Source organism: Dicentrarchus labrax, unplaced genomic scaffold (assembly GCF_905237075.1).
Source record: "Dicentrarchus labrax unplaced genomic scaffold, dlabrax2021, whole genome shotgun sequence".
NCBI classification, from domain to species: domain Eukaryota; kingdom Metazoa; phylum Chordata; class Actinopteri; family Moronidae; genus Dicentrarchus; species Dicentrarchus labrax.
The window spans coordinates 3,571,789-3,585,243 of record NW_026136723.1 but is presented as its reverse complement, the minus strand read 5'-3'; the positions used below and the strand labels follow the sequence as shown (position 1 = coordinate 3,585,243).

Sequence of the window (13,455 nt, the reverse complement as noted above, 5' to 3'; positions counted from 1 at the left end):
AAAGCATATATAAGGGGACAAGTAATATCCTACACTGCTGGTGAAAATAAAAAGAAGTTAAAGAGGGTTATGGAGTTGATCGACAGGATTAAAGTGGTGGACCAACTACACTCAACATCATCCTCTGAGAACTTATACAGAGAGAAAATATCGCTTCAGACAGAATTCGATTCTCTGACAAATGACAATGCTATAGATCTTTATTTAAAAGCACGTCATAATCTCTATGAATACTGGGAGCGCGCCAGTAAGCTCTTGAGCCATCAACTCAAACAGTCGGCAATGGCTGGTTTTATATCTGCGATAAAGGATGGGGAAGGCAATATAGTTAGGGATCAAAGGGACATTAATGCTCAATTTAAGTCATTTTACAAAAATTTGTATACCTCAGAAGCAGGTACAGGGAGTCAGTTCAATTCAATTTTATTAGTGAACTGGAAAGCGCCTTAATTCATAGACAATCAGAATTGGAAGGGAATATAACCCTAACAGAGACACTTTTCAAATAATGAACGCAGGCTCTAGGAAGGCAAGGAAAAACTGCCTGAGTTAACATTAATTACAGACACAGCAACAACAGTAGCAACAACTACACTAATAATAGTGACTGATGATGATGAACAGGTAGAAGATTGTTGCGACTATAAAATTCTAACCAAGGTATTGGCTGGTAGGCTTGAGAAAATTATGCCTAGGACAGATCCTCCAGGCTCAGACAGGTTTTAGTGTAGGTAGTCATCTATCAACCATGTTGGGGTTTCAGACATGATAGAAATAACAATGTTGAGCCAGAGCTAATATATCTTGGATGCGACAAAAGCATGACATCGATCAGTAAAGTGCACTAGCAGCAACAGATTTTTATTTCTGTTCCAAGCAATACCAGTCTTTATCCCTAAATCCTCTTTTAAGGACTTAGATAAGCTCATATCTACTTTTATCTGGAATAAAAAAGTGGCGGTCTGTCTCTACCCAATTTTTTGTATTATTACTGGGCGGCCAACATCCACAAATTGATGTTCTGGGTCTCTGATGTATTAGATGATGAATCTCTGGTCTGGTGCCAAATGGAACAGTATTCAAGTAATCCTGTTTCGCTTTGCTCTTTAATTTGTTCCCCACTACCCCTAAGTAAACGTTGTTGGACCAACAACCCAATCATTTCTGGCTGTCTGAAGATATGGTCGCAGTTTAGGATTCATTTTAAGCATAAACAAACTCTTATCACCTCCCCTATTCTAGCAAACATCAATTTTGCCCCATCTGTCACAGACCCATCTTTTCAATTGTGGCATGGGAGAGGGATTACATTTTGTGAAATTGTGACAATTTTAAGGAAGGGCACTTTCTTTTGAACAGTTAAAGTTATCTTTGATCAGGATTTGTCTTTTAACTCCCCCATGAAGCAGACCTCTGGGACTGCCTTCTTTCATTTACGTAATATTACAAAAATTAGACACATCCTATCACAGACAGATGCAGAAAAACTAATCCATGCATTTGTTACTTCAAGGCTGGATTACTGCAACTCTTTATTATCAGGTTGCCCCAATAAGTCCATTAAAACGCTCCAATTAATTCAGAACGCTGCAGCACGAGTACTGACAGGAACTAGAAAAAGGGATCACATCTCTCCTGTACTAGCTTCTCTGCACTGGCTCCCTGTAAAATGTAGAATAGAATTTAAAATCCTCCTCCTCACCTATAAAGCTCTTCATGGTCAGGCCCCTTCATATCTTAAAGAGCTCATAGTACCCTATTACCCCACTAGAACACTACGTTCTCTGAATGCTGGGCTACTTGTGGTTCCTAGTCTCTAAAAGTAGAACAGGAGCCAGAGCCTTCAGTTACCAAGCTCCTCTCCTGTGGAACCAGCTTCCAGTTGTGGTTCGGGAGGCAGACACCCTCACCACATTTAAGAGTAGGCTTAAGACGTTCCTCTTTGATAAAGCTTATAGTTAGGGCTGGATCAGGTGAGTCCTGAACCATCCCTTAGTTATGCTGCTATAGGCCTAGACTATCGGGGGATTTCCCATGGTGCACTGAGCTCCTCTCTTCCTCTCTCTTTCTGCACTCATTCATGTTCCATTAATGCATGTTACTAACTTCACTTCTTCCCCGGAGTTCTTGTGCTTTCTCGTCTCGCAGGTTCTTATCGATCCTGGTGGAGCCTCCCGCCATGGTCCTGCTAGATTGCCATTGCCAATACTGTTGTTGCTGTGCACCTGTCTGTCTGTCTCTCTCTCTGTCTCTCTCTCTCTCTCGCTCTCTCTCTCTCTCTCTCTCTCTCTCTCCCCAACTGGTCGAGGCAGACGACCACCCACCTAGAGCCAAAGGATCTGTCCTAGGTTTCTGCCTTTTAACAGGCAGTTTTTCCTTGCCCTTGTCTCCAAGGTCTTGCTCATGGTGGTACTGTTGGGTCTCTGTAAATAATTTTTTAAAGAGTTCGGTCTAGACCTACTCTATTTGAAAAGTGTCCTGAGATAACTTCTGTTATGAATTGGCGCTATACAAATAAAATTGAATTGAATTGAATTAAAGAAAGACTTCAGTATCCCTCAGTTAGATTTCTTTAGATACCTGCAAGTACGGAGTTATGTTAAAACACACTTCTCTTTAACAACCCCTCAGAGTACATGGATAGATGAATGTTTGAACATGGATCCAGTTGACAGAAGTCTGGTGTCTGTGTTATATGATAATATCCAGAGAATTGCCGTCATACCACTTAATCGTTTAGCAAGGCTATGGGAGGAAGACTTAAGAACCACCATATCAGATGTAAACTGGCAGGCAGCAATTACATTGGTACACTCCTCATCAATATTTATCGACATGGGTTGCTGCAGTTTAAGGTTTTGCACAGATTACATTTATCTGCAAGTAAGCTAGCCAAACTTTACCCTGGTTTAGACCCGACTTGCATCAGATGCTGGCAGTAGCCTACCCAGCTAGCCTCAGTCACATGTTTTAGTTATGCCCGAAACTGACTCTATTTTGGATAGGTATATTTAATACATTTTCATATATGTCTAATAAAGTTATTAGTCCCAACCCATTAACTGCATTATTTGGGGTCATCCCTCAGGAGACACCAAAAACAAGGCACCAGGCTGAGGCTATAGCATTCTCCACCCTACTGGCTCGACGTCTGATACTCTTTGGTTGGAAGAAGGTTACACCCCTTCTTATAGCCGTTAGGTGGAGGAGGCAATGTGCCATCTCAAACTAGAACAATTCAAATACACTGCCCGGGTCACTACCCATCGATATTATAAAGTTTCCTCCCTTCCCTCAATACTCCATATAGTGTAGCCTTAGTCTTAACCCCCCCCCTTGTTTGTATGTAACTCTGTATGCAGTTATGTAAGTATATATAAATGTGTGTATATGTGTATGCATAGCTACCTTGTGTATACTGAGTCATTTATGTTTATTTATTTTTTTCTGGGGTATTGAGTACTACTGTGAGTTATATAATGTGAAAATCAATAAAAATATTGGAATAATTTTATATACTGTACGTTAGCTAACATTACTGCTAAGCTTTTGGAACATTATAACGTTAGCTTGATTGTTAAGCAGAATCAGAATCAGAAATACTTTAATAATCCCAGGGGGAAATTACTTGAAAAAATAAGAACGTACAAAAAGAGAATAAAAGTTAAGAAGTTAAAAAAGCGGACTCAAAGGCTGGAGCAACGTAACAGGCAGCAAGCAGCTTTTGCGCATGTGCACTCTTTTTTGAATGTGAACCAAAATAGTCTACTGTCTTGATTGGATCACAGCTAATTCATCTATTAGCTCCACACACCAATAATAATAATAATAATAATACATTTTATTAAAAAATTTTTTTTTAAAAAAAAAAAAAAAATTAAAAAAAAAAAAAAAACACATAAAAGCAGCCAAAACATCAAAAGTAAAACATTAAAAACACATCAGACTTGCTAAACATTAAAAGCAATTTTAAAAGGTGAGTTTTTAGTGATTTGAATGTTGGAAGTCCGGTTGTTCCAAGCTTGGAAAGAAGACTCACAAGAGGTTGACTCCCGCAGGGGGGATGCCTGTGCCAGCGTGGTTTCCATGGGAACACAGCTGATGAAAGTGGGCGTGGTTTCATCTAAACTCGGTTGTAAAAATGACAGACTGGTTGTAGCTGCTTACTGGTGTTTTTACTGTGTTATCAGAGTGAGAGGACAGCAGATTGGATTAACAGAATGAAGTCAGAGGAGATGATGGAGGGAAGAGACACGACATGAGAGGACGACAGGACTGTTTGTGTTGATGGAGCTGATAAAACAAACAGCTGAGTGTGTGTGTGTGTGTTTATATTAGATTGTACTGCACACACACACTGTAACAGCGGCCATTAATCACTGGGCTTGTACGTCAGAGAGGGGTGGATAGATGGATGGGCTGCTTGTCCTTGTCTCTGTCAGGACTTTTCCTTCACAGCAGAGATTCAGACATTGAAAACTAAAGTGTAAAAATGAACACAATTTTATATTGATTGACTAATTGATTAAGATGAATTAATTCTGTTGATGAATAAAAAGCTCCAAGATGTCTGTGTGTATTTTGCTAACATTAGCTAACTTAATAAAGTTAGCAACACACTAGCTAACCTGCTACATATATAGTCACATCTTAAATAAGCTAATGTGAGAGATATATACATATGTATATATCTCGGGTGCTGTCGGGTTCTCCAGGTCAGGTGAGCAGGAGTTGAAGGAGGTGGCAGGTCGCTTCAGTCCAGGTGATTGGAACTACTACTACTAGCTACTACTACTAGCTGTAAGCACAGTTTAACCATTAGCGATGCCATCTTGGAAGAAAATTAGTCTGCAGTTGACCTGAACTCTTTAACCTTTAATGAGACATCTGTCCATCTGTTCATCAGTCCACAGACAGACACTATCGGTCTATTCAAGGGACAAAAACAAAGAAAACAGGTTGTTCTTATTGATTCCGCTGGAGCTCCACAGACGGACAGTTCATCTAATTGGCTGACTGTGAGATGCTTCACTGCACTCAGGAAATCAGATTCTTTCTGAGCTTTAGAGTCCAGTTGGATCAACACATTTATACAGTGTGTGTGTCCTTTAAATAACTTCTCTGTGGATGTGAATTAATTTCAGCCTCCAGAGATTAAAGTCTGAAGGTTTAATGAGACACACTGTGAAGCTGTCGAACTCTTCATGCGTTGTTTGCTTGCTCATGGTGGGAACTGTTGGGTAAATCATTAATAAGCATTGCAGTGTGTCTATCTGAAGATTATATAATAATATATCTGCTGTTAAGTTCAATAATGAATGAACTTGATGTGCGTCTGCAGGAGTGATGGGTTCGGTGGAGATGGACGAGTTCGGGGACAGACAGATGGACTTTGCTGTGTGGGACATGACGGACGTCGATTCTGGAGAGTTTCAGGTAAAACCATGACGTCGTCACCGTGATGTCACACACCTGAGAGACGAGTTTAAAACCTTGAACATCTCTCAGGATTACTCGTGATTTATTTCAAACTGATCCACTGACTAAATAGGTCCACATCTGGTAGATCAGACCTATTTTCACTGAATAATAACAAAGATAAACACTTTGCATTTCCTATAGCTCCTTCACAATAAAAGCCTGGTGCTCAGTGGAAAGCTCTAAAGGCTCTCATACACCAAACTGATGCAGAAGTAGCGGCGACAAAAGCCAACTAACTATAAGCTTTATCAAAGAGGAACGTCTTAAGCCTACTCTTAAATGTGGAGAGGGTGCCCAGAACCACAGCTAGAAGATATGATCTCTTTTCCTAGTTCCTGTCAGTACTCGTGCTGCAGCGTTTCAAATTAATTGGAGCGTCTTAATGGACTTATTGGGGCAGCCTGATAATAAGTAATTGCAGTAATCCAGCCAACAAGTAACAAATGCATGGATTAGTTTTTCTTTGCGTATCATCTGCATAACAATAAAAGTTAAAGGAGCGATTCCTAATAATCTTGCCTTAAGGGAAGCATATATAAAGTAAATAGTATTGGTCCGAGTACAGAACCTTGTGGAACTCCATGACTAACTGTAGTATTTATGGAAGATTCATCTTTAACGTGTACAAACTGCGAACGATCTGAGAAATATGAATTAACCAGCTTAGTGCGGTTCCTTTAATGCCAATTTGATGCTCAAGTCTCTGTAAAAGAATATTATGGTCAATGGTGTCAAATGCAGCACTAAGATCTAATAATACAAGCATACAGCGGAGACAAATCCATTGTCGGAAGCAATCAAAAGGTCATTATTAACTTTAACCAGAGCTGTCTCTGTGCTGTGATAAACTCTAAATCCTGACTGAAAATCCTCAAATAAGGTATTGTCATATAGAAAGTCACACAACTTTTTGGCGACTACTTTCTCCAGAATCTTAGAGAGGAAGGGGAGGTTAGAAATCGGTCTATATCAATTGTACAAAAACGCAACTTTGTCACTCAACTGAATGGACTCACTGAGAATGAGCTGTTAATCACAAGGTAGCCCCACCCTTTAAGCATCCCCTGCTTTATGGTCTATGCTGTATGGAAGACTCAGTGCTATCAGAGTGGATCCCCCTGCTGGCTGTTAGAGAAAATGCAGCTTTAACTTCACAGACAGGTCAGAAATGTTCATGGTGTTGTGTGTGTGTGTGTGTGTGTGTGTGTGTGTGTGTGAGAGCAGGTGGTGTGTGTGTATAACAGCAGTATGAAACAGCTGGTCATGCAGAGTGGGTGGAGCTTCCAGTGGCCAGGTGGCTCTCCACCTGCTGACGTCCCAGAGTGCGGATTCAAGAACGACAAACCAGCCTGCCTCGCGCGTACGTCTTCTTCTGCAGTTACCTTGAATACAGATCAATAAAATAATTAGTTACAATATTACTTTTACTGAAATCAATAATCCGATCACGACAAACATCATCAGTCTGAGTAGAGTAACTAATTACTATTCTAACAATATTACACTACAGGGACAGTCACCATGCATCAGATGGTTGCCATAGTGATCTGCTTCGTCCTCGTCATCATCGTCACCGTGACCGTCTTCATCTACAGGTAAAACACACGCACACACACACACACACACACACACACACACTTTGTCCTTGTATGAGGACACAGCACCTCTCTCTCTCTCTCTGTCTGTCTGTCTCTCTCTCTCTCTCTCTCTCTCTCTCTCTCTGCATGATGTAACACTGTACATATTGCCAAAGTAAGCGTTTGGAATTTAAAAAAAAATAATAACAATAAAGGAAAACAATATTTACAATAAATTAATTATAATCTATACTGTTGGTAATACTGTAACTATGATTGACTCAATCATAATCACAGTCACAATCAATCAATCTCAGTCAATAAATAATTAATTACAATGAATGAATCAATTAATCAATCAATCAATCAGTTTGTGTCAACAAAAAATGTCATTAAGGGGTCACGTGATGTTGTCACCCTGAGCAGTCGACCGTTACTGAGCTCCCGCTGCTACTGAGCTATATTTGACTATTTACTTAATTTAAAAAGAAAGTTACAACCTTAAATGTTTGCTTAACAACATCCAGACAACATGCCTAACACTAAAGCCCCCAAACCCGCGGCAAGTAAGCCTGCTGAGGAGCCAGAAGCGAAAAAGACCGCGCCAGCTAGCAAGGGTGCTACACCACCTGGTGTGGATACTGAGACCCTCGCTTTGGAAATATCCCAGAATGTCGCTGAGAAAATATCTACTATGATGGAGAGGAAGTTTGAAGATTTCTCAGCAACATTGGACAATATCACAACACGACTGGAGTCCAACACAAAACGCATCAGCGAAGCTGAGAGCCGTGTATCGGAAGTGGAGGCCATGCAGTCGAGGTTAAAGGGCTTGGAGACCAAAGTGCGCGTCCTGACGGAGAAGAGCATTGATATTGAGGGACGTAGCCCCAGAGACAACGTTTTAATCTACAACCTCAAAGAAAATGCGGAGGGCCGACAGCCGGTTACATTTTTTGAGAACTGGCTACCCACACTGCTGAGCCTGGAGACCAAGCGGGGTATCATTAAAATTGACCGTGCCCACAGGACCCTCGGCCCGCCAAAGCCTGATCGGCCCCGCACAGTGATCATCAAGCTGCACAACCCGAGGAACAAGGTGAGGATCCTCGCTGCGGCCAAGGGGAAAGGACCGCTGACACATGAGGGACAGACCATATTCATCTGACAGGATCTGGCGAGCGGAGTCAAAGAAATGCGACGTGCGTTTAATGGTGTGTGCCAACAACTTATTAACATGAACGTACGGTTCTCCATGCGCTTCCCCGCTACTCTGAGTTTCTCCCACGGAGGGAAAAGTCACTCTTTTCACTCACCGAAGGATGCGCTCGCCTTCCTGGACGGACTGAGCTGAACTGGAGGTGATGTGGAATTTAAAAAATACGTAATGCCTTGCTGATTGCAGACACTGCCAATCCTCTGATAACTTATGTAAAGCACGCTGCAATTAAGGCTGGTGATTGGTTCATGTTAAGCAGGTCGTTAAAATATAACCATGTTTAGTTCAGATGGTTGTGATCATTTTAGCTCGTGGTGAGCGGGGGAATAGAGAGGATTTTTTTTTCTTTCTTTCTCTTTTTCAGTGATGTTTTTGCTCGGTTCCACGTGCCCCGCTAGTTTTTCAACGGGCCACACTGCTGGCCTGTACCGGGATACGGGGAGGTGGGGTGGTCCGGGAGGGGGGGTGTTCTGGGGTTACTTTTTCTGGGCGTTTGCTGGGATTTCATCGTTTGGGGATGAATACTTTGTTCGTGACGTTCCGTCATTTTCATTTCTTTATGCCATCATATATTTGAAGCCTTCCATACTATATTTCATAGAGCTGTCCATGTATCCATTTGTCTGTGGTAAAAACACTGAGCCCCTCTGCTGTGCCATAAGGCTTTCCACTGGATCACACAAAAATGTTTTTTATTTTTTATTTTTATCATGTTATGAGTGACCTTAAAATAGTCTCCCTTAATGTTAAGGGATTCAATAATGTCGTTAAAAGACAAAAGATCCTTGCTTTTCTGAAAAAGGAGAAAACTCAAATAGCCTTATTGTCAGAAACTCACTTAAATGACTTGGAGAATCTCAAATTGAGGAGGTCCTGGGTGGGACAGGTGTTTTATTCATCTTATAACACAAATAGCAGAGGTGTAGCTATATTAATCCACCGCAGTCTCCCATTTACCTTAGAGACAACTATAAAAGATAATGATGGCCGCTATGTCCTCATCTCAGGTAATCTTTATGGGGAACAGATTCTCATAGGTTGCATATATGGCCCAAATCCATATGATTCTGCCTTTTTCCCTAAGCTTTTATCTGAGGTCTCATCAGTATCGTCCCCATATGTTGTATTAGGGGGCAACTTTAATTGTGTGCCTGACCCAAGCGTTGACCAGTCCCCACCTAAGTCTAGCCCAACCTCTCGGAAGAGCCTTAGGCTGAAAGAGTTCTGCCATGATTTAGAGCTGTTTGACACTTGGAGAATAACTTATTCCAGGGGGAGAGATTATACTTTCTTTTCCAATCCCCATCAGACATTTTCAAGAATAGATTTTTTCCTGTCGTCCAGAATGGTTTTTGATAGGGTAAGGGAGTGCTCAATTGGTATATGCTCACTTTCTGACCACTCTCATGTAAGTTTGAGCATCCGCCCTCCTTACATTGATCCCTCCTCTCGCCACTGGAGGATGAAACCCTCTCTATTGAGTAGTCCACCATTCATTGACTATATTACTGAACAGTGGAATGTTTTTATTGCTGCTAATAAGACTCCAGACATCAGCCCTTCTCTGCTGTGGGAAACTGCTAAAGCTTATCTTAGGGGGAGTATTATTTCGTACACCACAGCTCAGAAGACTGCTATGAAAGAACAACTCAATTTAGAGAATACAATACAACAGCTCGAAGTACAATTTAAAGGTGCACCTTCTAGAATTTTGTCTAAAAAATTGGAGGCAGCTCGTTCAGCCCTTAACCAGCTGCTAACTAGAAAGGCTGAATCGGCCATCTTCTTTGCTAAGCATAGGCTTTATGAGTCAGGAAACAAACCTGGTCGTCTCTTAGCAAGATTGGCAAGAGGTAGAATGGAGGCAAATACGATACCGTCACTGCTGGATGACAATCAGGTTAGACACTACAAAACCAAAGATATCAATACAATAATGAGGCAATTTTACCAAAAGCTTTATTCATCTGAATGTGAATTATCCGAGGGGAGGAGAAAGGAGTTTCTTGATAGGGTGCCCCTCCCATCCTTGTCGGAGGAACAAAAGGAAAAATTAAATGTACCAGTGACTGAGGAGGAGGTCCGTGTAGCCATAGCATCCCTCAAGGGTGGAAAGGCACCAGGACCTGATGGATTTTGCCCGGAATTCTACAAGAAATTGAGTCACCTGATAGCCGGACCACTTACTGACATGTTTTCAGATTCCTTTAAGATTGGTCACCTCCCTCCAACGCTTAATCTAGCAAATATCACACTTATCCTTAAGAAAGATAAACCACCTGATGCCTGTGGCTCATTTAGGCCCATTAGCCTTTTTGGTGTGGATAGTAAATTGCTATCAAAACTGCTCGCAACAAGACTGGAAAAGTTCCCGCCGTCTTTAATAAATCCAGACCAGACTGCATTTATACAGAACAGGCTCTCCCTCATAAATGTGAGGAGACTATTGAATGTGATACAGTACTCAAGTCAGACAAAGTATAGAGGACTTGCTGTATCTTTAGATGCCGAAAAGGCGTTCGATTGGGTAGAGTGGGAATATTTGTTTGATGCACTGGAGAGGTTTGGGCTGGGAGGGGAATTTCTCAAATGGATTAGGATACTCTACAACTCTCCACAGGCCTGCATTGTAACTAATGGCACACAGTCATCGCCTTTCCCTCTTTGTAGGGGGACGAGACAGGGCTGCCCCCTGTCTCCACTGCTCTTTGCGCTGGCACTTGAGCCCCTGGCCGAGGTAATTAGGCAACATAAAGACGTGCATGGGATGACAGTGGGAGGAACAGTTCATAAGATAGCACTTTATGCCGATGACAACCTGTTGTTTCTGTCAAAACCTGACATATCAATACCAACTATTCTCTCTATTATTCAGGAGTTCAGCTCCTTCACAGGCTACAAGATCAACTATGGCAAATCAGAGGCCATGCCATTGGGTGGTCCGGCTGATCCGTCTCTATCCACCAACTGTCCCTTCAAACTGTCTCCCACAGGCTTCACCTACCTTGGGATAAAAATTTCACCAAACTTGACAGAGCTATGGAAGCTTAACTTCTCTCCCATAGCAACTAAAATAAAGAAGGACTTAGATAGATGGCACGATCTCCCCCTATCTCTTATGGGCCGCATTAGCTTAATCAAAATGAATGTATTCCCCAGGTTATTATATCCCTTACAAATGCTACCCTTATGGATCTCCAAGAAGGTTGCTCATGATATAGAGAGAGCATTCTCTAGATTCATATGGCACGGCAAGAGACCCAGACAGAAAATGAAAACATTACAGCTGCCCTCCGACAGGGGAGGCTTGGGCCTGCCGAACATAATTCTTTACAACTGGGCATGCCACGCTCGCTTCCTGTGGGAATGGTTATATGCTCATCTTGAGTCCAAGCCCTGTCTAGATTCATGGTCCTCTCTGCCATCCTCGCTATGGAGCTTGGTCATGAGTGATAAGAAAAAGCTACACAAGGATATCAAGAATAACCCGATTATATACAACACAATTGGAGTGTGGCAGGAAATCTGTAAATACTTAGACAGAGGAAGTTATGCCTCATTCTTAACCCCTATTACGAGGAACCTGGATTTCCCCCCAGGTCTCCATCCCAATGTTTTTGACATGTGGCATGGCAATGGGGCGCGTGTGATTGGAGATTTGTACCACGATAGGATATTAATGACTTTACAACAATTGCAGTCCAAATTCAGTATCCCTAAAGAACATCATTATGGTTTTCTCCAGGTCAGGCACTTTGTTGGATCCAAGACCTTACCCCCTCCTGATCTAGTCATGTACAGTGATGTAGAGAGGTTCCTTATCTCCCGGAGAGGCATCACGCATTTTATCTCTTCCTTCTATGCACTGCTATACTCTCTTAGTCCAGGTGATATTACAAGCATTGCACAGAAGTGGGAGAAAGATCTCGACACAGTATATTGAGGATGACTGGCAGGAGACCATTGAAGTATTTAAATCCACCTTTACATGTAATAGATTGAGAGAGACACAGTATAAAATATTACACCGTCTACACATAACTCCTTACATACTAAATAAGATGGACCGTCAGGTCTCACCTTTGTGTAACAAGTGTCATAGAGAGATTGGAACATATTATCATTACTTCTGGCAATGTAAATTGATAAAAAGATTTTGGGGTACAATTTCACAGGAACTGAGTGGCATCTTTCAGGCAAAAGTTAAGAGGGACCCAGGCCTTTTCATTCTCAGCCTCCCCTCAAGGGAGGTTACTCTAACCTGTTTAAAGTTCAAACTATGCGACAAATTGCTATTATTGGCTAGAAAATGTATTTTAATTAATTGGATCAAAGATAAACCACCTACTGTCACATTATGGTATAGGGAAATATTCAGGGTCCTCCCCCATGAAAGACTTAGTGCAGTTGCGAGGGGTAACGAGAGGTCTTTCAATGAAATGTGGGCTCCTCTGCTTAACTACCTACCTGGGGATTTGACTCGGCTAGTGATGAGGGGCCAGTTTTCCCTAAAATGGCCACGTCCACCTGCGATAAATCCATAAGTGTCTTCTCTTGTACTGTGGTTCTTAAATACTGTCTTTTTTTAAAAAAAAATTAAATTTTTTACTGTCATGTTTTAACTCCGCTTGATGTATCACTGCTTACTTTTGTAGAATATTGGCGCTGTTGTGTTCTATGGCTACACGAATGGACAATGTGTGTGGATGCAGAGCAATATAGAGAGAGGCTCCAGTATGTACTGTGAAGATGAAGGGGGGGCAGTAGACATTTTCTTGCTAAGAACAGATGGATGGCAATGTGTGTATATGTACAGTATATATATATATTTTTTTTCTTTTCTTTTATCTATCTCTGTTATTGACATGATGGCAAAATGTATAACTTGTGTTTCTGTTGAAAACCAATAAAATTTATTTAAAAAAAATTTCATTAAAACAGTAGTAAAGTAACTACAGTTAAAACAAGTAGTCTGTTGTCAATATAACAGTAATAACAAATTATTAAATATAATATATAATATATATAATATTAAAATATATTAAAATTAATAAAATAAAATAGATAGATAAAACTGTAAACCTGTGTGTGTGTGTGTGTATATATATATATATATATTAAAAAAACAACAACAACAAAAAACAACAACTAAAACAATCAGTTATTTTATACATTTAT

General features: G+C 41.1%; 1 protein-coding gene across 2 annotated transcripts in view; it reads left to right on the top strand.

The window, feature by feature from the left end:
• Window positions 1-13,455, top strand: part of npr1a (natriuretic peptide receptor 1a) — a 56,825-nt gene that overhangs the window by 21,697 nt on the left and 21,673 nt on the right. For both annotated transcript variants that reach the window (XM_051390695.1, XM_051390694.1), the window contains 3 exons: window positions 5,342-5,436; window positions 6,706-6,841; window positions 6,992-7,076. In XM_051390695.1, coding sequence (XP_051246655.1) covers window positions 5,342-5,436; window positions 6,706-6,841; window positions 6,992-7,076 — 316 coding nt within the window. The remainder of the gene's footprint in view (window positions 1-5,341; window positions 5,437-6,705; window positions 6,842-6,991; window positions 7,077-13,455) is intronic.